Source organism: Gekko japonicus, unplaced genomic scaffold, assembly GCF_001447785.1.
Source record: "Gekko japonicus isolate JY-2015 unplaced genomic scaffold, Gekko_japonicus_V1.1 scaffold4998, whole genome shotgun sequence".
Classification (NCBI taxonomy): Eukaryota; Metazoa; Chordata; class Lepidosauria; order Squamata; family Gekkonidae; genus Gekko; species Gekko japonicus.
The window spans coordinates 6,033-29,721 of NW_015165408.1; the positions used below are offsets into that span (position 1 = coordinate 6,033).

General features: G+C 53.0%; 1 protein-coding gene across 1 annotated transcript in view; it reads left to right on the top strand.

Moving 5' to 3' along the window:
- Positions 1 to 709: 709 nt before the first annotated feature.
- The window catches only part of LOC107109957 (arf-GAP with Rho-GAP domain, ANK repeat and PH domain-containing protein 1-like), a gene marked incomplete at both ends in the record, with an annotated part of 57,998 nt that continues 35,018 nt past the window's right edge, over positions 710 to 23,689 (top strand). Inside the window, 8 exons of the mRNA XM_015410667.1 lie at positions 710 to 902; positions 6,082 to 6,216; positions 9,426 to 9,561; positions 11,224 to 11,326; positions 15,428 to 15,623; positions 17,985 to 18,030; positions 19,449 to 19,612; positions 20,896 to 21,096. Of these exons, the coding sequence (XP_015266153.1) occupies positions 710 to 902; positions 6,082 to 6,216; positions 9,426 to 9,561; positions 11,224 to 11,326; positions 15,428 to 15,623; positions 17,985 to 18,030; positions 19,449 to 19,612; positions 20,896 to 21,096 (1,174 nt within the window). The remainder of the gene's footprint in view (positions 903 to 6,081; positions 6,217 to 9,425; positions 9,562 to 11,223; positions 11,327 to 15,427; positions 15,624 to 17,984; positions 18,031 to 19,448; positions 19,613 to 20,895; positions 21,097 to 23,689) is intronic.

Genomic DNA, 23,689 nt, shown 5'->3' on the forward strand with positions numbered 1-23,689 from the left:
CAGGAATTTCCCAACCCAGAGCTGGCAAACCTTAGCCCTGACGCAGTCTGAAATGCACAGAGTCTGCACAAGCCGCCGGTTCTTCTTGGCCCTCCGTGGCCTCTGCCTTGAATGCTGGTTTCGTTTAGAGTTTGTGCAAGGCTTCCAGGCCAGGTTGGGGGCAGGGAGGGGGGGGAGAATGAACTTTTGTGTGTGTGTGTGCGTGTGTGTGTTTGTGTGCTGTGAGCCACTGCACTCTGGCAGCCCTGAGCGAGCAGGATTGGAGCCGAGCGGGCCGGATCGAGTTGCACCGGCCCCTCCCGCGCCCTCCTCTCTCTCCCCCTCTTGGGGCTCTTCGGCTTCTCCCTCCCACGGAAGTCTGAGCCTCACCCAGGGCCCTGCTGGCCAGTAACCGGGCTGGCCGGGGGCCTCTGGAATCCCACCCGCGGGCTGGCCGGACTCCCCTCTCCCCATAAAGGGACCTTCCCGTCCTCTCTGGCCGCCTGGCCGGCCTCCTCCTCCAGAGCTGCGCTCTCCAAACGCCCCCCTCTCTTTCCAGTCCTTTAGCTGGCCAGGGGGAGGGTGGAACCTCTTCCACACTCACAGCTGGTACTTAACTGAAGAATGTAGGATTGCCGCTCTCCGGGGATCTTTGGCCTTCCCCCATCTGAATCTGCTGGCTTTCGCTTTTTCCTGCGCCGCGGCATGCGCTGCGCCTCTCTGACTCACACTCATCGCATCCCCGCAGGCTCTGTGTGCTGCTGTGACCACCAGCGACCTGGCCGAGACGCTGTCTCTCCTGTTCTGCGGGGCCGAAGTCAACTGCTACTCGGGGGAGTCCGGCCACCCGTCCCCGCTCGCCCTGGCAGAGGAGGCCGGCCAGAGGCTGCAGATGGAGTTCCTGTCGCACAACAAGAACTCAGGTGAGAGGGCAAGAGGGTGTTCGGGGGTAGGCAGGGTGGTGGCAGCGGTGGTCGTGTGCATGTGTTTGTTGCGACGGAGCCAGAAATGCCTGAGGAGACGGGGCGGCCAGCAGTTGTGGAATCAGGTCTCTGAGCCGGACACCAGAGCGGAAACTCTTCAGAGGCAGGGTTCCTCGGGTCCTGGGGTCCTGGGGAAAGAGACCAGAGCTGGCCTGTCTCTGAGCACTGTGGCTCAGGGGCAGAGCCTCTGCTTGGCATGCGGAAGGTCCCAGGTTCAATCCTTGGCATCTCCAGTTAAAAGGACCAGGCAGGAGGGGATGAGAAAGACCTCAGCCTGAGGCCCTGGAGAGCTGTACAGAGGGGGCTGTGACACAGTGGCAGAGCCTTTGCTTGGCATGCAGAAGGTCCCCAGTTCAATCCCCGGCATCTCCAGTTACAAAGGACCAGGCAGGAGGGGATGAGAAAGACCTCAGCCTGAGGCCCTGGAGAGCTGTACAGAGGGGGCTGTGACACAGTGGCAGAGCCTTTGCTTGGCATGCAGAAGGTCCCCAGTTCAATCCCCGGCATCTCCAGTTACAAAGGACCAGGCAGGAGGTGATGCGAAAGACCTCTGCCCAAGACCCTGGAGAGCTGTACAGAGGGGGCTGTGACACAGTGGCAGAGCCTTTGCTTGGCATGCAGAAGGTCCCAGGTTCAATCCTTGGCATCTCCAGTTAAAAAGGACCAGGCAGGAGGTGATGCGAAAGACCTTCTGCCTGAGACCCTGGAGAGCTATGGAGGGGGACTGTGGCGGGAGAACCTTGGCATGCAGAAGGTCCCAGGTTCAATCCCCGGCATCTCCAGTTAAAAAGAACCAGGAAGGAGGTGATGCGAAAGACCTCTGCCCAAGACCCTGGAGAGCTGTACAGAGGGGGCTGTGACACAGTGGCAGAGCCTTTGCTTGGCATGCAGAAGGTCCCAGGTTCAATCCTTGGCATCTCCAGTTAAAAAGGACCAGGCAGGAGGTGATGCGAAAGACCTTCTGCCTGAGACCCTGGAGAACCAGGGAGGGGCCATGGCTCAGTGGAAGAGCCTCTGCTTGGCATGCAGAAGGTCCCAGGTTCAATCCCCAGCATCTCCAGTTAAAAAGGACAAGGAGGGAGGTGATGGGAAAGTTTGTAAGCCGCTCCGAGTGAAGGTCAAGGTATAAATCCAGTCTCCTCCTCCTCTTCGTCCCCCTCTTCTTCCTCTTCCTCTTCTTCCTCTTCTTCCTCCTCCTCCTTCTTCTTCTCTGCACAGAAAATGGGCTAGAGAATTCAGACCAGCAGCGTATCAGGCAGGGCTGGTGCAAGGTACTTGGTCACCCTCAGCATAGGACAATGGGGGTGTGTGTTCCCGCTTCCCACGCAATTGCTGACAGCATGGATCCAGCAGGCAAGAACTGTTGTCACTCGTGCCACGGAGGATTGGCGACCGCCCTGTTGTAGACCCCCCCTCCCCAGTTGTCGCTTAGCTGGTTGGGCTGGAGAACCAGCCCCGATACCACAGGTTGTCCGTGGGTCCTCTTGTGACTTTCTTGTTATTATTATTTGGATATGTATAGTTCACTTTTCTTGCTAAGACTCAAGGCAGATTACATAGCATCATACAGGGGTCATTTCGTAGAAAAAGAGGTGCAGGAGCTCATTAGCATAACTCATTAGCATATGCCATGCCCCCTGACATCACCGGAAGTATGTCAGAAGGCAACACCCACCACTCAGGCTCCACTGGGCTGTTTTGGATTGCTAGCTATTGGGGGGGGACGTGCAGATCTGTCCTCGCAGAGGAGGGAGAGCTCCTACCTGAATAAAACTTGGTCTTAAAGGTGCAACTAGACTGTTTTGGATTGCTAGCTATTGGGGGAGGGGAACATGCAGATGTGTCCTCACAGAGGAGGGAGAGCTCGTACCTGAATAAAACTTGGTCTTAAAGGTGCCACTGGACTGTTTTGGACCGGGGGGGGGGGGAGGTGTGGGGGGCTCTGCAACTTACCTGGCTGCTTCTTGCTCTGACTGAGGGCTGCTGGGAGCAGGGGGCGAGGCTTGTTGCATGTGCCCACTGCCTGGGCTCCTTACTGCCGGATCTTCGCTCCTGTGCGTTCCTGCAGGAAATGACCCCTGGATCATAGAATCACAGAGTTGGAGGTGTCCCTAAAGGCCATCTAGTCCAACCCCCTGCTCAGTGCAGGATCAGCCAAGAGCATCCCTGGCAAGTGTTTGTCCAGCCGCTGCTTAAAGACTTCCAGGGAGGGGGAGCCCACCACCTCCTGAGGCAGCCCATTCCACTGTTGCACAACTCTTGGCTGTCACAAAGTTTCCCCTAATATCCAGCTGGTACCTTCCCGCCCTTCATTTAAACCCATTGTTGCGAATCCTCTCCTCTCCTGCCCACGGGAACAGCTCTCTGCCCTCCTCCTCTAAGTGACGGCCTTTCAAAGACTTTAAGAGAGCCATCCGGTCTCCCCCCCAACCTCCTCTTCTCCAGACCGAACATTCCCAAGAAGTCCCTCAGCCTTTCCTCGTAGGGCTCGGTCTCCGGGCCCCTGGACATCCTGGTCGCTCTCCTCTGCCCCCGTTCCATTCCGTCCACACCCTTTTTGAAGTCTGCATCCTGCCCTGCCTTGCAGGGTTGTCGTGAGGCTAGGAATGGGGAAGGGAGAACAAAGCTGCCGCCCCCCCAAGCCCCTTGGAGAAGAGGGAAGACAAGAATGCACTAAATAGATGGGGGGAGAGAGAGGTTCGTCCACCCCTCTCTGCCTCTGTGCGATGGCTCTTTGCACGCTGTTATTTTTGCGCAGCACGGAGCACGAATGATTTGGCCAGAGACCAAAAATCCTCTTTCTCGGCAGGGTGGGACCGTGGTTGGTCTGAGGCAGACAGCCTGAACGAAAAAGTCATGCTGGCCGAGTGCGGCGTGAAGTTTTTTTTTGGGGGGGTCGGCAGACATCTGGTTCTCGTTCTCTCTCACACACACACACACGTCACTGTTTGATTTGGCTTCTACCGGCCCAGGAAACAGTCAGGTCAGTGGATTAGGGAACATCCTGCATTCTTGTCTTCCTTGGCATTTGTGCAAAACTCGGGAGGGTGGGGGGGGGCAACCCTGTTATATTTTGTGTGCGGTATGCTGGCTGGTGGGGGCTGCATTAAGCTGATCTGGGATCGGTGCTGAATGCACGATAACGTCGTCTGCGGCTAAATGGGGTGCCTTCCATGGAGATAGGACGAGGCGGGTAGTCATGCTAGTCTGTTTGTAGCAAGAGAAAAGAGCAACAGTCCCGGAGCACCTTCAGTTTGGTGTCGTGGTTAAGTGCGCGGACTCTAATCTGGGAGGACCGGGTTTGATTCCCCCACTCCTCCACTTGCACCTGTTGGATGACCTTGGGCAAGCCGTAGCTCTGATAAGAGCTGTCCTTGAAAAAGAGCCGTTTCTGCCAAGAGCTCTCTCAGCCCCACCTACCTCACAGGGTGTCTGTTGTGGGGAGGGGAAGAGAAAGGAGTTTGTAAGCCCCTCTGGGACTCCTATGGGTAGTGAAGGGCACAGTATAAATCCAACCTCCTCCTTCTCCTCCTCCTTCTCTTTGTGAGTCACTGCTCACTTCTTCAGGTATCTGAAGATAATCTCCAGGTATCTTCTCCATCTGATTCTCCAGGTATCTGAAGAAGTGAGCCGTGACTCACAAAAGCTCCTCCCCCTCCACAAATTTTGTTAGTCTTGAAGGTGCACCTGGGCGCTGGCTCTTTTCCACTGCTACAGACAGACTGACAGGGCGGCCCATCTTGATCTTTCTCCGTGGAAGGCACCACATTTAGCCGTACAGAGGGGGAATCCATCAACCTTAGAATCGCAGAATTATAGAATCATAGGTTCCTAGAGTTGGAAGGGTCATCTAGTCCAACCCCCTGCCCAAGGCAGGAAATTCACAAATACCTCCCCCTCCTCACACACACCCCCGGTGACCCCTGCTCCATGCCCAGAAGGTGACCAAAAAAACCCCTCCAGGATCTCCAGCCAAACTGGCCTGGAGAAAAATGGCTTCCTGACCCCAGAGTGGCGATCACGGTCAGGATATAAGGACAGGTGGACTCCCATTCTAGCTGTACCTAGAAAGGGGTTGGAACACTTTCCCTATGAGGAAAGTATAAGGCGCTTAGGGCTCTTTAGCTTGGAGAAACAATGACTGAGGGGTGACACGATCGAGGTCTATAAGATTATGCGTGGGAAAGAACAGGTAGAGAAAGAGGTACTTTTCTCCCTTTCTCACAAGACAAGAACTCGTGGGCACTCCATGAAATTGCTGAGCGGTCGGGTTAGAACGGATAAAAGGAAGGATGGCACCTGGTGTTTTTGGCCACTGTGTGACACAGAGTGTTGGACTGGATGGGCCTTTGGCCTGATCCAACATTGGCATCTCTTATGTTCTTATGTTCTTTACCTGAAGAAGTGAGCTGTCCTCCCCTGCCACAGATTTTGTCAGTCTCGAAGGTGCTCCTGGACTCTGGCTCTTTTCTCCTGCTCCAGACAGACTCACACGGCCGCCCATCTTGATCCGTCTCCATGGAAGGCGCCACATTTAGCCGTGCAGAATGGGAATTCCATCGACCTCGTAATATAAGGACAGATGGACTCCCGTTCTAGCTGCATCTGAAGAAGTGAGCAATGACTCACGAATCTCCTCCCCCTGCCACAAGTTTTGTCAGTCTTGGAGGTGCTCCTGGACTCTTGCTCTTTTCTTCTCCTCCCGCTCGGATCAGTTCTGCTGGGCCTGCCCGCCAGCTCCACCTGGTTTGGTGTCATCCCTCGCAAATCCTCTCCCTCCCGCTTCTCCGCTCACAGTAGGGCGGCCGGCTTCACGAGGTCTCTGAATGCACCCCCCCCTTCTGAATAAAGGGATTACAAGGGATTGACCCGGCAGGGCCTTTGTCATTCTGCCGGCATTGTCGGCCGGATTTGCTTTGGTGCCCCGGAGACGGGCTGTTTCTGTTTCTCTCCCGGTGGGATCCTTTTGGGGAGCTCCTCTCCCAGAGCCCCGTCCCTTCTCTTCTCGATGTCATGCTTCGGAGGTGCAGCTTGCTCTCGGCCGAGCGGGCGGCAGCCGCCGTGCCCCCTCGGCCCCTGGCTCACCTGCCCCCCTTCCCCCCGTCTCTCATGTCCGCAGAGATCCCTCGCCTGGACGCGGACACCGGGAGCCAGAACCTCTACTCGGTGGCCCTGCCTTCCGTCACGCACAATGGCTTCCTCTTCAAGACGGCCTCCATGGCGAAGCCGGCCCACGAACGGAAACCCCGAGAAGGTAAGAGGTCGGGCCGGGATATTATGCGGGCAGAGATCCTCGTGGTCAGGGTTTCATGGAGCCAGGGCCGGCTCACTCACTAGGCGAACTAGGCGGTCGCCTAGAGCGGGACGGCCCTTAGGGGCACCGAACTGAACCCACCCCGTACTCTGGAAGTTTCCTGATTATTTGTGTTTTTCATTCTTCCTAAAATGCATGTATTTTTGAAAATTGGTGGTTGCAGGGGAGGGGGCCCCAGAAGGGATCCTCGCCTAGGGTGCAAAATAAGCTGGGGCCATCCCTGCATGGAGCCAGCATGGTGAAGCAGTGAAGAGCGGCGGACTCTAACCTGGAAGACCGGGTTTGATTCCCCACTCCCCCATACACGTGGCGCCAGCTGGGTGCCAGTTCCGGAGCTCTCGGAGCTCTCTCGGCCCCACCGACCTCACGAGGGGCCTGTGTCAGCTATGCTGCCATGGGGGTTGGGGAGTTCATTCTGTGTCTTTGTAATTGCTATTGCATTCCTATCTCGCTGTTCTGTTCTGCCTGTGCTGAAATGCTTATCGCTACAGATGTGCAGGAGGAGGTTGTGTTGTCTGGAAGTCTCCTATGTACCGTGAGAGACTCCTGGTTCCCAGCTTTCGCCACCTAACGGTTTCCTCGCTGGTCCCGCGTGCGGGAGGGTAGCTAATTGGCCCATGCCATGGGGGGGGGTGCATACGAATACCCTATAACCTATTAGGGTCTATGGGTCGCCGCCATTCTTAACAGTGCCTGTGTTACTGCATCTATAGCTTTGCAATAAAAGTATAACCGTTCCTGAATGCGTGTACTTCGTTGTAAGCTGTGGGTTCTGACAGCCTGTTGTGGGGAGGGGAAGAGAAGGGTGATTGTAAGCCGCTTTGAGACTCCTTGGGGGAGAGAAAAGCAGGGAATAAAAACCAACTTTTCTTTTTCTTCTCAAAATGTATTGTGAGCCTTCCTAGAAAGAAGAGAGAAGAAGAGGAGATTGGATTTATACCCCGCCCTTCACTTCCCAAAGGAGTCTCAGAGCGGCTGACAGTCTCCTTTCCCTCCCCCTCCCCACAACAGACACCCTGTGAGGCAAGCGGGGCTGAGAGAGCTCTCTCTCTCGAGAACTGCCCCTGAGAGAACAGCTCTGAGAGAACTTGTGACTGACCCAAGGTCACACCAGCAGCTGCATGTGAAGGCATGGGGAATCAAACCCGGTTCTCTAACCACTACACCAAAAGACTCCCAACATTTAAAATCACAAACTCAAGACTGCTAGCAAACCAAATCAAACGTAGGCCTAAATAAAACCGTCTTCCGCTGCCTCCTAAAGATGGAGAGCGAGGGGGCCAGGCGCACTTCTCTGTGGAAGCCACTCCCTAGTCATGGGGTTGCCATCGAAAAGGCCCTCCCTCATGTACCCAACCAAACGAGTGTCTTTGTTTGATGGGGCAGTCAGAAGAAGAAGAGGAAAAGATTGGATTTATACCCCACCCTTCACTTGGGGTCTCACAGTGACTTACAATTTCCTTTCCCTTCCCCTCCCCACAACAGACACCCTGTGAGGTTGGTGGGGCTGAGAGAGCTCTTTCGAGATCTGCTCGTGAGAGAATAGCTCTGAAAGAACTTGTGACTGACCCAAGGTCACACCAGCAGCTGCATGTGGAGACGTGGGGACTCCAACCCAGTTCTCCCAGGACTGTGCCCATAGTGGCCGATGGAGATGTGAGGAGAGGAAGTGGAAGTCTCTGGCACGTTCTTCTTCACTGCTGGTTTTCGATCTCCACAGGAGCCTTAGGGCATGGGGAGGTTTTCTGGGGGAGCGCAGAATGCACGGTCAGATGTCTCACTTGAATTTTCACATGCTGGAGCTTCCAGTATTTCACAAAAGCCAGTTTCGGTGCCTTTTGGTTGTGGAGATCAGGTGAGCAGTGGAAGGAGAAGGTGGAGAATCTGCTGGAGGCAGTTTCCGGTGCTTGAGGGGTGGCGGGGCTTTTGGGGTTGGCATTGTGGCCTTCCCGGGTAACTGGCAAAAGTAGAATAAATGATGCCACATGTTGCAGAATCACGTAGGTCTGGGGAGGAGCTGTGGCTCGATGGGCTGAACATCAGCTGGCAAGCAGAAAGCTCCGGCTTCAGTCTGATTAAAAGCACTGGGTGGTAGGTGATATGAAAGGACCTCAGTGGCTCAGTGGAAGAGCCTCTGCTTGGCATGCAGAAGGTCCCAGGTTCAATCCCCGGCATCTCCAGCTAAAAGGACCAGGCAGGAGGTGATGGGAAAGTCTGAGACCCTGGAGAGCCACTGCCAGACTGAATAGATCTTAGTGACTTTGATGGACCAAGAGTCTGATTCAGTAGAAGGCAGCTTCATGCATGCATAATTTGAGGAGGGGCCATGGCCCAGTGGTAGAGCCTCTGCTTGGCACGCAGAAGGTCCCAGGTTCAATCCCCGACATCTCCAGTTCAAAGGACCAGGCAGCAGGTGATGGGAAAGACCTCTCTGCCTGAGACCCAGGAGAGTGGCTGCCAGTCTGAGTAGACAAGACTGACCTTCCTGGACTAAGGGCTTGATTCAGTAGGAGGCAGCTTCACGTGTGTTCATGGTGGGGCTTGCAGAATTCTCAGCACAGAATCTGGGTTGTCGGGGCAGAGAACTCTAAATGCCACACCGAAAGAGCTCCCTGTGCAGGATGAAGGAGAGCAAGGCTCCCTCTAAGCTGAGGAGCAGGGCTATTTTTGGGCAGGAACGCACAGGAACGGAGTTCCAGCTGGCTCCCGAGTTGGCCACGCCCAGCAGGAACTCATTAGCATAATAGGCCACACCCAACAGCAGAAACTCATTTGGCATTGAAGTTGTGAGCGAGCGATTTGGCTCCTGCATCAGTTAGTTTGTTCTGGAGCCCCATCCTTCCTGAGCTGACACAAAAATCTGTGAGCCGGAGGCTAAAAAATTCTGAGCTAGGTCACACTAACTCAGCTTAGAGGGAACACTGAAGGAGAATGAGTCTTTCCGGTCCGAGGGTCAAAATCAGCCCCGTGCAGACACTGGCCCCGTAAAGACCTACCCCCAGCAGTCTCCCCAGGTATCTTTGTGTGCCGGCTCAGCTCCCTGTACCGCGAAGGCCACGGCTGGATGTTCTCCGGCTCACGGCAAGTTCTCTCCTGAGCCGCCTTCTCTCTCGACCCCCTCCTCTGACCCTGTCCCGTCACCCGCGCAGAGTTCAGTCGCCGCTGGTGCCGCCTCCACGACGGTGCTTTCAGCTACTACGAGAACGAGCACGCCACCGTGCCCAGCGGAGAGATCCGGATGCAGCAGATTGTGTGCCTGGTGAATCACCCACCGGACACCCACGGGTAAGCCAGCCTTCCTCCTGCCTAGAGATGTAAAATTTCTGGAAATTTTGAAGCTCGGAAAAATCCCCCGTCTCCCCCCCCCCCGTTTTTTTCCGGGGGAAAACGGAAATTTTCGGGAAAATCCCCCCTCGTTTTTTCCCGGGGGGAAACGGAAATTTTCGAAAAAATTGGGGGAAAATGCTACATTAGCACTTCTTTTTTCTTCTCCAGATTGAAAGTCATTTTGTTACTTTAGGAACATAAAATATGACTATGGCATGAAATTTTACTCGGCATGAAATTATCACAACTCGCATATTAAAAATATAGTGCATCCAAACAGTTATTACAAACAGAATATCTACCCACATGCAAAACCAAACTGAAACCTTTTTCTTTTCTTGTAACAATAGCACCTCTTAAAGGAAGAAATGCATCTTGTTCTTGAATTGCAGAGTTCAGTTTGTAACCTAGGACTTGCTTGTCCTCAGTGCACAGAAATTAGATCAATCTATTTTTATTTATTTATTTATTTAGGTATTTTTACCCCACCCTCCCCGCAAGCGGGCTCTGATACCATACATATTTTTTAGAAATGATTTGGAAAATATTCGAACACCTTGTCAACAGGGCAGAGAGGCTGAGGCCTTCCCCTGAGAAGGACACCAGAAGAGCCCTGCTGGGTCAGACCAGGGAGGGTCCTTCTAGTCCAGCCTCCCGTCTCACGGTGGCCAGCCAGTTCCCCTGGAGGGCCAACAACAGGGCATGTAGGCCGAGGCCTTCCCCTGATAAGAACCCCAGAAGAGCCCTGCCGGGTCAGACCAGGGAGGGTCCCTCTAGTCCAGCATCCCATCTCGCACAGTGGCCAGCCAGTTCCTCTGGAGAGCCAGCAACAGGATAGAGAGGCCGAGGCCTTCCCCTGATAAGGACATAAAAAGAGCCCTGCTGGGTCAGACAAGTGAGGATCCATCTAGTCCAGCATCCTGTCTCACCCAGTGGCCAGCCAGTTCCTCTGGAGGGCCAGCAACAGGGCAGGGAGGCCGAGGCCTTCCCCTGAGAAGTTACTCAGAAGAGCCCTGCTGGAACAGACCAGGGAGGGTCCATCCAGTCCAGCGTTCTGTCTTACAGAGTGAGCAGCCACTTCCTCCAGAGGGCCAACAACAGGGCAGAGAGGCCGAGGCCTTCCCCTGATGTTGCTTCCTGGCTCTGGGACTCAGAGGATTAGTGCCTCTGAATGTCGAGGTTCCCCTCAGTCACCCTGGCTGGTTGCCATTGATAATAAGAACATTTGTAAACATTGGGGAGGGCCCGTGGCTTAGTGGGCTCAATCCCCAGCCTCTCCAGGCAGCGATACGAAAGACCTCTCCAGGCGTAAGACCCTGGAGAGCCGCTGCCAGTCTGAGTGGGCCATATGGACCGAACGGCCTGATGGACCAAATGGCAGCTTCAAGGAAGGAAGAGATGTGTTTCTGGGAGGAATTCTGGGCAGGTTCGGGCCCGCGTTTGGTTTTTCACTTCCACCGGACTCACAAGTTCCCATGGAAGCCCCTGGCACTCTCCCTGGATCAACCGAATCCCTTGAGAAGCCCCAGCATCCCCTGAAGGCCCCCGTCCCCTCCGGAGAGGGTGTGTTCCAGGGTCCTCTTCTCCCCTAACCTCCTCCCCTTTGCTGTCTCCTTGCAGGGTCGCGAATACATTTGAGGTGTACGTCGATTCGGAGCGACTCTACCTGTTTGGGCTGGACAGCCCGGAGGCAATCCGGGAGTGGACGAAGTGCCTGGCGAAGGTGAGTGGGAGCCCCCCGGCAGGTGGCTCTACGAAAGGGCTGGTTGTGGCTTTCTTCCCCCCCCCCCGCTTATATTTGCAGCGCTCCTATGATGGGGTCAAGCACAAGGTCAGTGTTAGGTTATTTGCCAGGAGAGCAGCAGAACAGACCTTTCTCTTCAGATTGCCTTCAATTCCCTCCCCTTCTCTGTATCCAGTCATTGAGTTATGATCCTTTCTGGCTTTCAGTGGGGAACCTGCAATGGGTCTGGTTGGAAGGGCGACTGCCCCGTATGGCGAGCGTCACCTGCCTTGCATAGAAGAGCTAGATTGAAGTCCAATAGCACCTTAAAAAGGTAAAGGTTCCCTTGCTCGAAAGCCAGTCGAATCCGACTCTAGGGTTGCGGTGCTCATCTCCGTTTCAAAGCCGAGGAGCCAGCACTGTTCGAAGACGTTTCCGTGGCCATGTGGCCGGCATGACTAAACACCAAGGCGCACGGAACGCTGTTCCCTTCCTACTGAAGTGGTACCTATTTATCTACTTGCAACTTCTTGCTTTCGAACTGCTAGGTTGGCAGGAGTTGGAACTAGAGGTGGGAGCTCACTTTATCATGCGGCACCCGGGTCTCGAACTGCTGAACTACCGACCTTCCACAGCCTGCAGTTCAGCATCTTAACCACTTGAGCCACCGCATCTCCTAATAGCACCTTAGAGACCAACATGATTTTCAGGGAATTAGCTTTTGAGAGTCAACGCTCTGACGAATCTGGCTCTTGTAAGTAAACGAACAAAAAGAAAGGAGGGGGGAAGAAAAAAGAAGAAAAGAAAAAAAAGGGGGGGGAGGGAAAAAAAAGAAAACTCAACCCAAAAAGCTGCTATGAATCCACAAGGGTTAAGCTGACACTACATATAATAAACATACAAAATTTATTTAGGTGTACACATTTTAAAAAACTTAAGACTCATTTAAAATATTCACAATCAGACCTAAAAAACTTCTCAACATTCATACATAGATGGGTTAGTGCTGTGCAACTGAACCAAACGCGTTTCGTACAGGATGGAGTGACATACAGTCAACTCACGCAAGTTAATGCTACCAGATTTGGAATTATTAGTGGACCTTAATTGGCCATACCTGAGGCCTATCCTATAGAACAGCAATATACATATAAATATATAAGGACATAACATCTGGCCTTATACTGCATATATATTTAACAACTTATGTATATATTTTTTGGACTGTATGTCAACTTTGTATTTTGGATTGTGACCACTGAGGAAGGCCCTTTGGGGCCGAAACGCGTTTGGTTCAGTTGCACAGCACTAACCCATCTATGTATGAATGTTGAGAAGTTTTTTAGGTCTGATTGTGAATATTTTAAATGAGTCTTACGTTTTTTAAAATGTGTACTCTTGTAAGTAAACCCCACTGAATTCATGTGGGGCTTACTGCCAAGTTAGCATAGATGGGCTTGCAGCCTTCAAGGTGATTCCAGCCTTTCTTAAGTTGGCGCAAGTGTCTCATAGGTCATTGCTACCTTGGAAGAGTTAGACGTGACTAGGGATGGGCACGAACCAAACCACGGAGCAAAATTTGTTGCGAATGTTGCCCTGCTTGTGGTTCGCAAACTGAAATTTGTGATGGGTCTGCTATCACGAATTTCCGTGCACTTTTAAAGCAGTTCATGGCGGTTCGTGGATAGAGCAGAAAGCAGGGGTTTAAAGGGACTTCCCTTTCAACAAGGTTTGTGGGGCCACAAACTGATTCGGTTTGCGAACGAACCTCCCCGTTCGATTTAGTTCACGGTTCAGTTGAACTACAAAACGAGACGAACTGGAATTTTCCAGTCTGTGCTCATCCCTAGACACGACTGCTTGTTGGGTAAAGCCTTCCAGGGGAAAATCTCCCTGCATGCAGAAAGCTGACAGGTCAGGGATGCAGCTTCTACGCGCAGGGCTATTTTGACACGAAGAATGTCTGAATAATAATGATCAAATCCCCGTCGACTGCAAAACGTGTGCTATGTAAAGATTATATGTGTTGTCCTCCCTTACCCCTATAAAGCATTGTTAGTCCCTTGTGAAATGAGTAACTGTAAATCGCTCAGGGCCAGCAGCTCTGCAAAGATTGAGCGATCAATAAATTGAAAGATTTATTATTAATCGCAAATAAATCTCACATGGAGAAAGAGTCACCTGCCGACTTGAGATTCCAGACTTACAAAGTCCGAAAACCACAGCCCGGAGCCAACCAGATAAAACGCCGGCCAGTGGATAGAGAGTACTGGACTAGGCCTGGGGAGATCTGGGTTCAAATTACGCCGCATACTGGGTGGTCTCAAGCTAGCCCCCACACTTCAGCATAACCCACCCCACAAGACTGTTGTGTGGATACAACGAAGTAATGAAGAGAGTTGTGTATGCTTTCCTGAGCTCTGTGGTGGAAGGTCAACATTAAAATGTGGCTCATAAACCGATGAGCTCAGCTATGTTTTTCAATGAATAATGCAGACTCTTCCCCCCACATTCGTGCCTTCCTTTCTCGGAGTAGTGCATATGGGCAGGGGTCATTTTGTAGAAAAAGAGGTGCAGGAGCTCATTAGCATAACTTATTAGTGTAACTTATTTGCATATGCCACACCCCCTGACATCACCGGAAGTGTGTCAGAAGGCAACACCCACCGCTCAGGCTCTACTGGACTGGTTAAGTGTCGTGGTTAAGTGTGTGGACTCTAATCTGGGAGAACCGGGTTTGATTTCCCCACTCCTCCACTTGCACCTGCTGATGTGACCTTGGGTCAGTCACAAGCTCTGGCACAGCTGTCGTTGAAAAAGAGCAGTTTGTGTCAGAGTTCTCTCAGCCCCACCCACCTCACAGGGTGTCTGTTGTGGGAAGGAGAAGGGAAAGGAGTTTGTAAGCCGCTCTGAGACACCTTTGGGTAGTGAAGGGTGGGGTATAAATCCAATCTCCTCCTCCTCCTCCTCCTCGTCTTCTTCTTCTTGCACCTGGCTGGATGACCTTGGGCAAGCCGTAGTTCTGATAAGAGCTGTTCTTGAAAAAGAACAGTTTCTGTCAAGAGCTCTCTCAGCCCCACCAACCTCACAGGGTGTCTGTTGTGGGGAGGGGAAGGGAAAGGAGTTTGTAAGCCGCTCTGAGACTCCAAGTGGAGGGCGGGGTATAAATCCAATCTCTTCTTCTTCTCCTCATACCCTGTATAGTTCCTATATAGACATTCAGCTAAATGATCATTCTCAGTTTTGGCCGGCGAGCACAGGCTGTCGGTAAACCAGGCACCAGGTTTCAGTTATCAATAAGTTGTTGATGTTCAAAGTTGTTAATATTGACCATGATGGAAATGGTGGTAATGATGGTGCTGGTAGCTGCTCCTAATTAAAGGCCTGGTGGAAGAGCTCTGTCTTGCAAGCCCTGCAGAACTGCAAAAGGTCCCGCAGGGCCCTGATCTCCTCCGGGAGCTCATTCCACCAGTGTGGAGCCGCCACCAAGAAAGTTCTGGCCATGATGGAAATGGTAATGATGGTGGTGGTGGCTGCTCCTAATTACAGGCCTGGTGGAAGAGCTCCGTCTTGCAGGCCCTGCAGAACTGCAAAAGGTCCTGCCAGGGCCCTGATCTCCTCCGGGAGCTCATTCCACCAGTGTGGAGCCGCCACCAAGAAAGTTCTGGCCATGATGGAAATGGTAATGATGGTGGTGGTGGCTGCTCCTAATTACAGGCCTGGTGGAAGAGCTCCGTCTTGCAGGCCCTGCAGAACTGCAAAAGGTCCTGCAGGGCCCTGATCTCCTCCGGGAGCTTATTCCACCAGTGTGGAGCTGCCACCAAGAAAGCTCTGGCCCTGGTTGCAGCTAGCCTGGCATCCTTGGGCCCCGGAAGGGTCGATCGGTTCTGTGACCCCGACCGAAGGAGAGGAGGATAATGTAAGCCGCTTCGGGCCCCTGTTGGGTAGGAAGGCAGGGTATAAATGAATTAAATAAATAAAACCAGGAGTTGGCAACCCGAGGCCATTCCCCTGTGGGCCTTGCAGAGAGACCTCCCCCCGTTCCATCCCCAAGGAGTGGATTCTCACTTTCTGCTTTCTGCCTCCCTCCCCCCCCTGCAGTCCTTCATCCCTGCCCCCGCGGAGGGTCTCCTGAACAAAGACTTTGAGCGCCTCGGGCGACTGCATTACAAGGGCGGCCTGAACTTGGAGCGGGCGAAGGAAGGCTGGTTTGCCTTGGTGCGTTCCACCCTCTACGCCTACCTGGACGGCAGCGAGAAGGAAGAGGCCATTCACCTGCGGAAGCTGCAGGAGCTCTGTGAGTAGTCCTCTTTCCGCAGCCCATGGAGAATCGGGACCAAGGGGCGATCCCCGGGAACGTTTCTGTTGGTGCTCGTTGCACTGAACATTTTCCATTAGGAACACGAACCGGTGTTGAGAAACTCTCCAGGGGAAATGAAGAACCTTTCTGGGAAATTCAGGTTCTAGTCCCCACTCGTCCTATGGAAACCCGCTGGGTGACTTCTCGCCATTGCCGAACGGCCCCTCTGTTTAAGATCTTTAAAAGAGATCACTGTAGGACTGGCTATTTAGAGAAACTAACCAATCTTGACCTAAGAAGGGCATTTACAGCCCTCAGATCCCATGCCATTCCTTCAATGGTCTGTGTTGGTCGTTTTATGGGTTTACCTGTTGCCTTAAGAATCTGTCAATGTGGTTTGGGCGAAGTGGATGATATTGAGCACTGTTTACTGAGATGCTCATGGCACGAATCACTTAGGCAGAGATTTATATACCCTATTTTACCTTTGCACAATGGATTCTCAAAACAGGAGTTGGTTCTTTTTTTGCTCTCTGATATGGACGTATATGTTACCAGCAGAACGACCCTGTTTGCTTTGGCGGCAGAAAAGATAAGACTAAGGTTAGGATTCAGCAAGTTAGTGAAGGGATAACTTCACTATGTATAAGGATTGTGTTTGTATTTATGTTTTGTTATGGCCAATGGATAATACAATAAACTTGATGATGAAACTTGATGATGATGCTTTGGCAGGAAGCTCTTCTGGACTTGCAAAGTTACAAAGAAAATATGGAATGGATTTTTCCATTAAGGTCTCTGCACCCAAATAGACTACTCTGGGACTGTTTCCAGCAATAGAAACAGTGCTCTGGGACTGGAATGACAGCCTCCAGATCCCGCCTTGCCGGACAAGCTGGCTCAAGGCGGCGTACAACAATCACAATGACGTAAAACAGTAAGCACAATAAACCAGTTAAAATAGCATAAGGTATGAAAATACAGTATAATGCAAATGATGGCGATCTTCAGTAGACGGTCCATTGCTGGTATAACCAGTGGTATATCAAGGGCCATAGATGTTCCGATGATTCAAATCTCAGAAGAAGAGCCCTGAGATCAGATCAGTGGTCCGTCTAGTCTAGCATGGTCAATCCCACGCTGCCTAGCCAGATTGTGATGATGGTTAGCTTTCCTTATCATCAGGGGTCATTTCGTAGAAAAAGAGGTGCAGGGGCTCATTAGCACAACTCATTAGCATGACTTATTTGCATATGCCCCACCCCCTGGCATCACCGGAAGTGTGTCGGAAGGCAACACCCACCGCTCAGGCTCCACTGGACTGTTTTGGATTGCTAGCTATGCGGGGGGGAGACGGGACGTGCAGATCTGCCCTCGCAGAGGAGGGAGAGCTTGTACCTGAATAAAACTTGGACTTAGAGGTGCCACTGGACTGTTTTGGACCTGTTGGCTCTGCAACTTACCTGACTGCTTCTTGTTCTGACTTTTTAAAAAAATAAATAAATGATTTTATTAGAAGATAAGTCAAATATACATAAACAAGATTACTGTTTAAACAATAATACAGACTGTAAGTGCAAATTCATTTAACACAATGCCATCTATAAACTTATCAGTTGACCATTGCACAGGAACATCTTATTACCGTGACCTTGTCACTTTATTGTTATTTCCCACAAATTCTAGCTATGCAGATTGGATACATTTATGAGAATTTTTTATGGCTCGAGCACTCTCACAAAATACTTTTAAGGTCCTTCTAAAATATATCTTCTTGTTCTGACTGAGGGCTGCTCTGAGCAGGGGGTGGGGCTTGTTGCATGTGCCCGCCCCCTGGGCTCCTTACTGCCGGAGTGCCGCTCCTGTGCGCTCCTGCAGGAAATGATCCCTGCTTATCATCCTGTTTCCTATTGAGATCAGGTAGATTCAAAGTCTAGATGGAACACTCGGTCTGGGGCAAGGGATGCTCTGTCTTCTTGGTGCTGTGGGGGGCAACAGTTGGAGGGCTTCTGGAGTTCTGACCCTGCCGGTGGACCTCCTGCTGGCCCCAGGGTTTTGGCCACTGTGTGACACCCGGTGCTGGACTGGATGAGCCGCTGGCCTGACCCAACATGGCTTCTCTCTGATGCTCTTATGTACTGAAGAACGAAGTGACGGTCGACTGAGTAGAAGCTGCTTCCTGTCGTTAGAGGGCCAAAAATCCTTCCCCAGGGCAACAGTACCAAAAATGCCGTCCCCTCGATGATAAGGGGGTCTTCCGGATTAAAATGCCCCCCCTCCCAACAACCCACAAAAGCCAGCGTAGCCCATTCCAGGGTACCGATGACGGAACGCTTAACGCTTCTCTTTGCTTTGCAGCTATCCAGGGTGACAATGAAGTGCTGGTACTGGTGGAGAGGAGAAGGTTAGAAAGCTGGGGGGGGTGCTGATTGGAAGCGGGTGGGGGTGGAATTAATCAGCTGGGAGGGCACTCTAGGATTGCCAATCTCCAGGTGGGGCCTGGAGAGCTTCCAGAATCACGAATGATCTGCAGGTAACGGAAATTGGTCCCCACGCAGAAAATGGCTGCCTTGGGGGGTGGACTGGACTGTATGGAATTCCCTCCCTAGTGAGGTCCCTCCATTCCCCAAACCCCACCCTCCGCAGGCTCCACCCCCAAATCTCCAGGAATTTCCCAACCCAGAGCTGGCAACCATCTCGCTGGTCCCTTCTGGCAGCTGCTACCAGGAAGGCTGAGCCACACGGAAGCCTTTCTCCGCGTGCCCTTTGCCCTGACCCGGATGGCCCAGGCTGGCCTGATCTCAACAGATCTCAGAAGCTAAGCGGGGTCAGCTTTGGTTAGGGCTCAGATGGGGAGACCATCGAGGAAGCCCGGGGTCGTTACGCAGAGGCAGAGGCGGTGGCAAACCACCACTACGTGCCCTTTGCCCTGACCCGGATGGCCCAGGCTGGCCTGATCTCAACAGATCTCAGAAGCTAAGCGGGGTCAGCTTTGGTTAGGGCTCGGATGGGGAGACCATCGAGGAAGCCCGGGGTCGTTACGCAGAGGCAGAGGCGGTGGCAAACCACCACTATGTGCCCTTTGCCCTGACCCGGATGGCCCAGGCTAGCTTAGATCCCAGGCAACTCAGATCTCAGAAGCTAAGCAAGGTCAGCCCTGGTTTTTCCTTGGATGGGAGACCACCACGGAAGTCCAGGGTTGCTACGCAGAGGCAGGCAATTGGCAAACCACCTCTCTGTGCCCTTTGCCCCGACCTGGATGGCCCAGGCTAGAACAATCTCATCAGATCTCAGAAGCGAAGCAGGGTCAGCCCTGGTTAGGACTTGGATGGGAGACCACCACGGAAGTCCAGGGTTGCCACGCAGAGGCAGGCAATGGGCAAACCACCTCTGTGTGCCCTTTGCCTCAACCTGGATGGCCCAAAGTAGAACAGTCTCATCAGATCTCAGAAGCAAAGCAGGGTCAGCCCTGGTTAGTCCTTGGATGGGAGACCACCACAGAAGTCCAGGGTTGCCGCGCAGAGGCAGGCAAGGGCAAACCACCTCTGTTTGTCCCTTGCCTTGAAAACTCTACGGGGTCGCCATAAGTTGTCTGCGACTTGGCAGCACTTTCCACCACCATAATTCCTGAGGAGGAGGAGGAGGAAAGAAGGAGATTGGGGGTCGTTCCTCCGGGTTCCCCAGCGGTTTGTTCTAGAAGGGAGGCGTGAGTGAAGGGCCCCATCTCTGCTTCACACAGAAGGAAGCCGCTTGAAAAGGGGAAGGCGGGAATCCCTGTTTTTCTCAGCACACCTTTTCCTCTCCCCCCACCCCCCACCCCAGGACGCTGTACATCCAAGCTGAAAGGAAGCTGGACTTCTTGGGATGGGTCGGCGCGATCCAGAAGGCGGCCGGGTGCTCCGGAGACACTTTGTCCGAGCAGCAGCTGACGGATTCCGAGGTCCCCATCATCGTGGACCGGTGCATCGATTACATCACCCGCTGTGGTACGTGAGAGTCTTTGGGCGTCAGGGGTCGGGTGGCCCACACGGCCTCTCTGTCTCCCGCCCCGATCAGGAAGTGACCTCAGTAGCCACCTGCAGCCCCACCTGAGTGTGATGGAAAGGACGAATTGGGGGTGGGGTGGGGGTAGAACGACTCTCTCTCTTTCTTGGAATATTATCCGTTGAAGTTGGAAATGGCTTCTTCTGGGATAAGTTAGGCCATGGAACTCCTTGCTACTAGAGGCTTTCCTGGCCATAAGCATAGACCACCATTTTCCAGGAACAAAGCTTAATTTAGATAGGTGCAGGGGTCATTTCGTAGAAAAAGAGGTGCAGGAGCTCATTCGCATAACTTATTTGCATATGCCACGCCCCCTGACGTCACCGGAAGTGTGTCAGAAGGCAACACTCACCACTGGGGCTCCACTGGACTGTTTTGGATTGCTAGCTATTGGGGGGGGGGAACGTGCAGATCTGTCCTCGCAGAGGAGGGAGAGCTTCTACCTGAATAAAACTTGGTCTTAAAGGTGCTACGGGACTGTTTTGGATTGCTAGCTATGTGGGGGGGGGGAATACGCAGTGGGAGGGCTCCTAGTGTCCTGGCTGGGTCACTAGATCCTGGTACATGTTTTAAGGATACCTGAGATAAATTCCAGGAGATCGGTGTGTCGGAGACTTTGCTGTGCGTGAGATTCAGAAATGCAGTCTCCGTCTCCAGAGATGAAACCCCTGGTCTCCCAAGCCTTCTGCTCACTGAGTGCCGTCCTCTCCCTTGGAATTCTGGAATGGTTGTCGTCGTTCAGTCACACAGTCGAGTCCGACTCTTCACGACCTCACAGACCACATCACGCCAGGCCTTCCTGTCTTCCGTCATCCTCCAGATAATATGGCGCCGGACTAGAAATCTGGTGCTGGATTAGAAATCAGGACAACTACCGATTTTTAAAATTGCATCCATCTCCTGTCCTCTCTGACGGAGTGAGCTCCCGTCTCCAGTTCCAGCTCCTGCCAACCCAGCAGTTCAAAAGCAAGACATGGCAAGTAGATAAATAGGTACCACTTCGGTGGGAAGGTAACATCGTTCCGTGCGCCTTGGTGTTTAGTCATGCCGGCCACATGACCACGGAAACGTCTCCGGACAGCGCTGGCTCTTCGGCTTTGAAACGGAGATGAGCACCGCAACCCTAGAGTCGGACTCGACTGGCTTTCGAGCAAGGGAACCATGACCTTTACCTTACCTGTCCTCTCTGCTCCTGTTTCAAGAACCCTCTGGTGTCTCCCCCCAGGACTGACCTCGGAGAAGAGCGGGCAGAACTCCAAGACCACCGGGCTCCTGGAGGTGCTCCGGAGAGACGCGCGCAGGGTCCGGCTCAAGGAGGAGGAGCATCACGTGGACGACGTGGCCAACACGCTGAAGCGTTTCTTCCGGGAGATCGGCGACGGGCTGTTTACCAAGGATTGCTCCCAAGCCTGGCTCAGGGCAACAGGTAATGGATCCGGGCACCTCAAGCAGAGAGGGGCCGTGGCTCAGTGAGGAGAGCATTTGCCTTGCCTGCAGAAGGTCCCGAGTTCAATCCCCAACATCCCCAGTTAGAAGGATCAGGCAGTAGATGGTACAAAAGCCCTCTACATTAGACCCTGGAGCGCCGCTGTACTCCTGAGCAGTGTTCCCTCTAAGCTGAGTTCCTGTGAGCCAGCTCACAGGTTTTTAGCCTCCGGCTCACACATTTTTGCCTTCGCTCAGGGAGCAGACTTGATTTATGCAGTAGCCAAATCGCTGGCTCACAGTTTTAATTACATAAGAACATAAGAGAACTCGTGGGCACTCCATGAAATACAAGAACTCACAATACAAGAACTCCTTGTCGGCACTCCATGAAATTGCTGAGCGGTCGGGTTAGAACGGATAAAAGGAAGTACTTCTTCACCCAAACAGTGATTAACACTTGGAATTCACTGCCACAGGAAGTGGTGGCAGCTACAAGCATGGACGGCTTCAAGAGGGAATTAGATAGGCATATGGAGCAGAGGTCACACAGTGGCTATGAGCCACAAGGTATAGATAGGGACTCTGGGGCAAGTGATGCTCTGTCTTCTTGGTGCTTGGGGGGGTCAACAGTGGGATGGCTTCTAATGTCCTGGCCCCACTGGTGGACCTCCTGATGGCAATGGTATTTCTGGCCACTGTGGGATACAGAGTGTTGGACTGGATGGGCCTTTGGCCTGATCCAACATTGGCATCTCTTATGTTCTTATGAGACATCAGGCCAAAGGCCCATAAGAACATAAGAACATCAGGCCAAAAGCCCATCCAGTCCAACACTGTGTCCCACAGTGGCCAAAAACACCAGGGGCCATCAGGCGGTCCAGCAGTGGGGCCAGGACACTAGGAGCCCTCCCACTGTTGCCCCCCCCTCCGGCACCAAGAATACAGAGCATCCCTTGCCCCAGACTGAGAGTTACTATCTAGATCTTGTGGCTAATGGCCACTGATGGACCTCTGCTCCATATAAGAACATAAGAGAAGCCCATGTTGGATCAGGCCAATGGCTCATCCAGTCCAACACTCTGCATCACACAGTGGTCAAAAATACCAGGTGCCTTCAGGAGGTCCAGCAGTGGGGCCAGGACACCAGAAGCCCTCCCACTGTTGTCCGCTCATCCAGTCCAACACTCTGCATCACACAGTGGTCAAAAATACCAGGTGCCTTCAGGAGGTCCAGCAGTGGGGCCAGGACACCAGAAGCCCCTCCCCTCTGCTGCCCCCCCCCAGCACCAAGACTACGGAGCATCCCTTGCCCTAGACTGAGAGTTCCTATCTATCCCTTGTGGCTCATAGCCACTGATGGACCTCTGCTCCATAGAAGGACATAAGAGAAGCCCATGTTGGATCAGGCCAATGGCCCATCCAGTCCAACACTCTGTATCCCACAGTGGCCAGAAATACCAGTGCCATCACTCTGTCACACAGTGGCCAAAAATACCAGGTGCCCTCAGGAGGTCCAGCAGTGGGGCCAGGACATTAGAAGCCCTCCCACTGTTGACCCCCCCAAGCACCAAGAAGACAGAGCATCCCTTGCCCCAGACCGAGAGTCCCTATCTATACCTTGTGGCTAATAGCCACCGATGGACCTCTGCTCCATCTGCTTATCTAATTCCCTTTTGAAGCCGTCCGTGCTTGTAGCTGCCACCACCTCCTGTGGCAGTGGTAGCTCACAAAGTAATTCAGTTATGTGAATGTTATGGATGTTATATTTAAGCATGTGTGTTCGAGTATGTGTGTTCTGTGGCTTGTTGCCATAATAAAGGCCTGACTGACTGACGTGAGTTCACAAAGTGGAATTTTTGCTCACAAGACTCCACAGCTTAGAGGGAGCATTGGTCTTGAGTGGCTGGACCAAGGGTCTGATTCAGTAGAAGGCACCTGCCTGTGCTCCTGTTTATGTGCCTAATCGAATTTCCCCCTTCACCTTTCTTTTAAATTGAATTCTTTACCAGCTCTCCTTTAACACTCCCTGTCAGTAGACTTGATCGGGCTGACACCTATACTTGGCAGGGTGTGTTTCTGCCTGGAAGCTACAGAGGGCTTTCTGAATAACCTCCGTCTTCAGAGGCAGTAAATATCTGAATCCCAGTGCTGGGGGCAACATCAGGGGACGGCCTCGGCCTCCCTGCCCTGTTGTGGGCCCTCCAGAGGAACTGGCTGGCCCCTGTGTGAGACAGAAGGCTGGACTGGATGGACCCTCCCTGGTCTGACCCAGCAGGGCTCTTCTGGGGTTCTTATCAGGGAGAGGCCTCGGCCTCTCTGCCCTGTTGCTGGCCCTCCAGAGGGACTGGCTGGCCCCTGTGTGAGACGGGAGGCTGGACTAGATGGACCCTCCCTGGTCTGACCCAGCAGGGCTCTTCTGGGGTTCTTATCAGGGAGAGGCCTCGGCCTCTCTGCCCTGTTGCTGGCCCTCCAGAGGAACTGGCTGGCCCCTGTGTGAGACGGGAGGCTGGACTGGATGGACCCTCCCTGGTCTGACCCAGCAGGGCTCTTCTGGGGTTCTTCTCAGGGGAAGGCCTCGGCCTCTCTGCCCT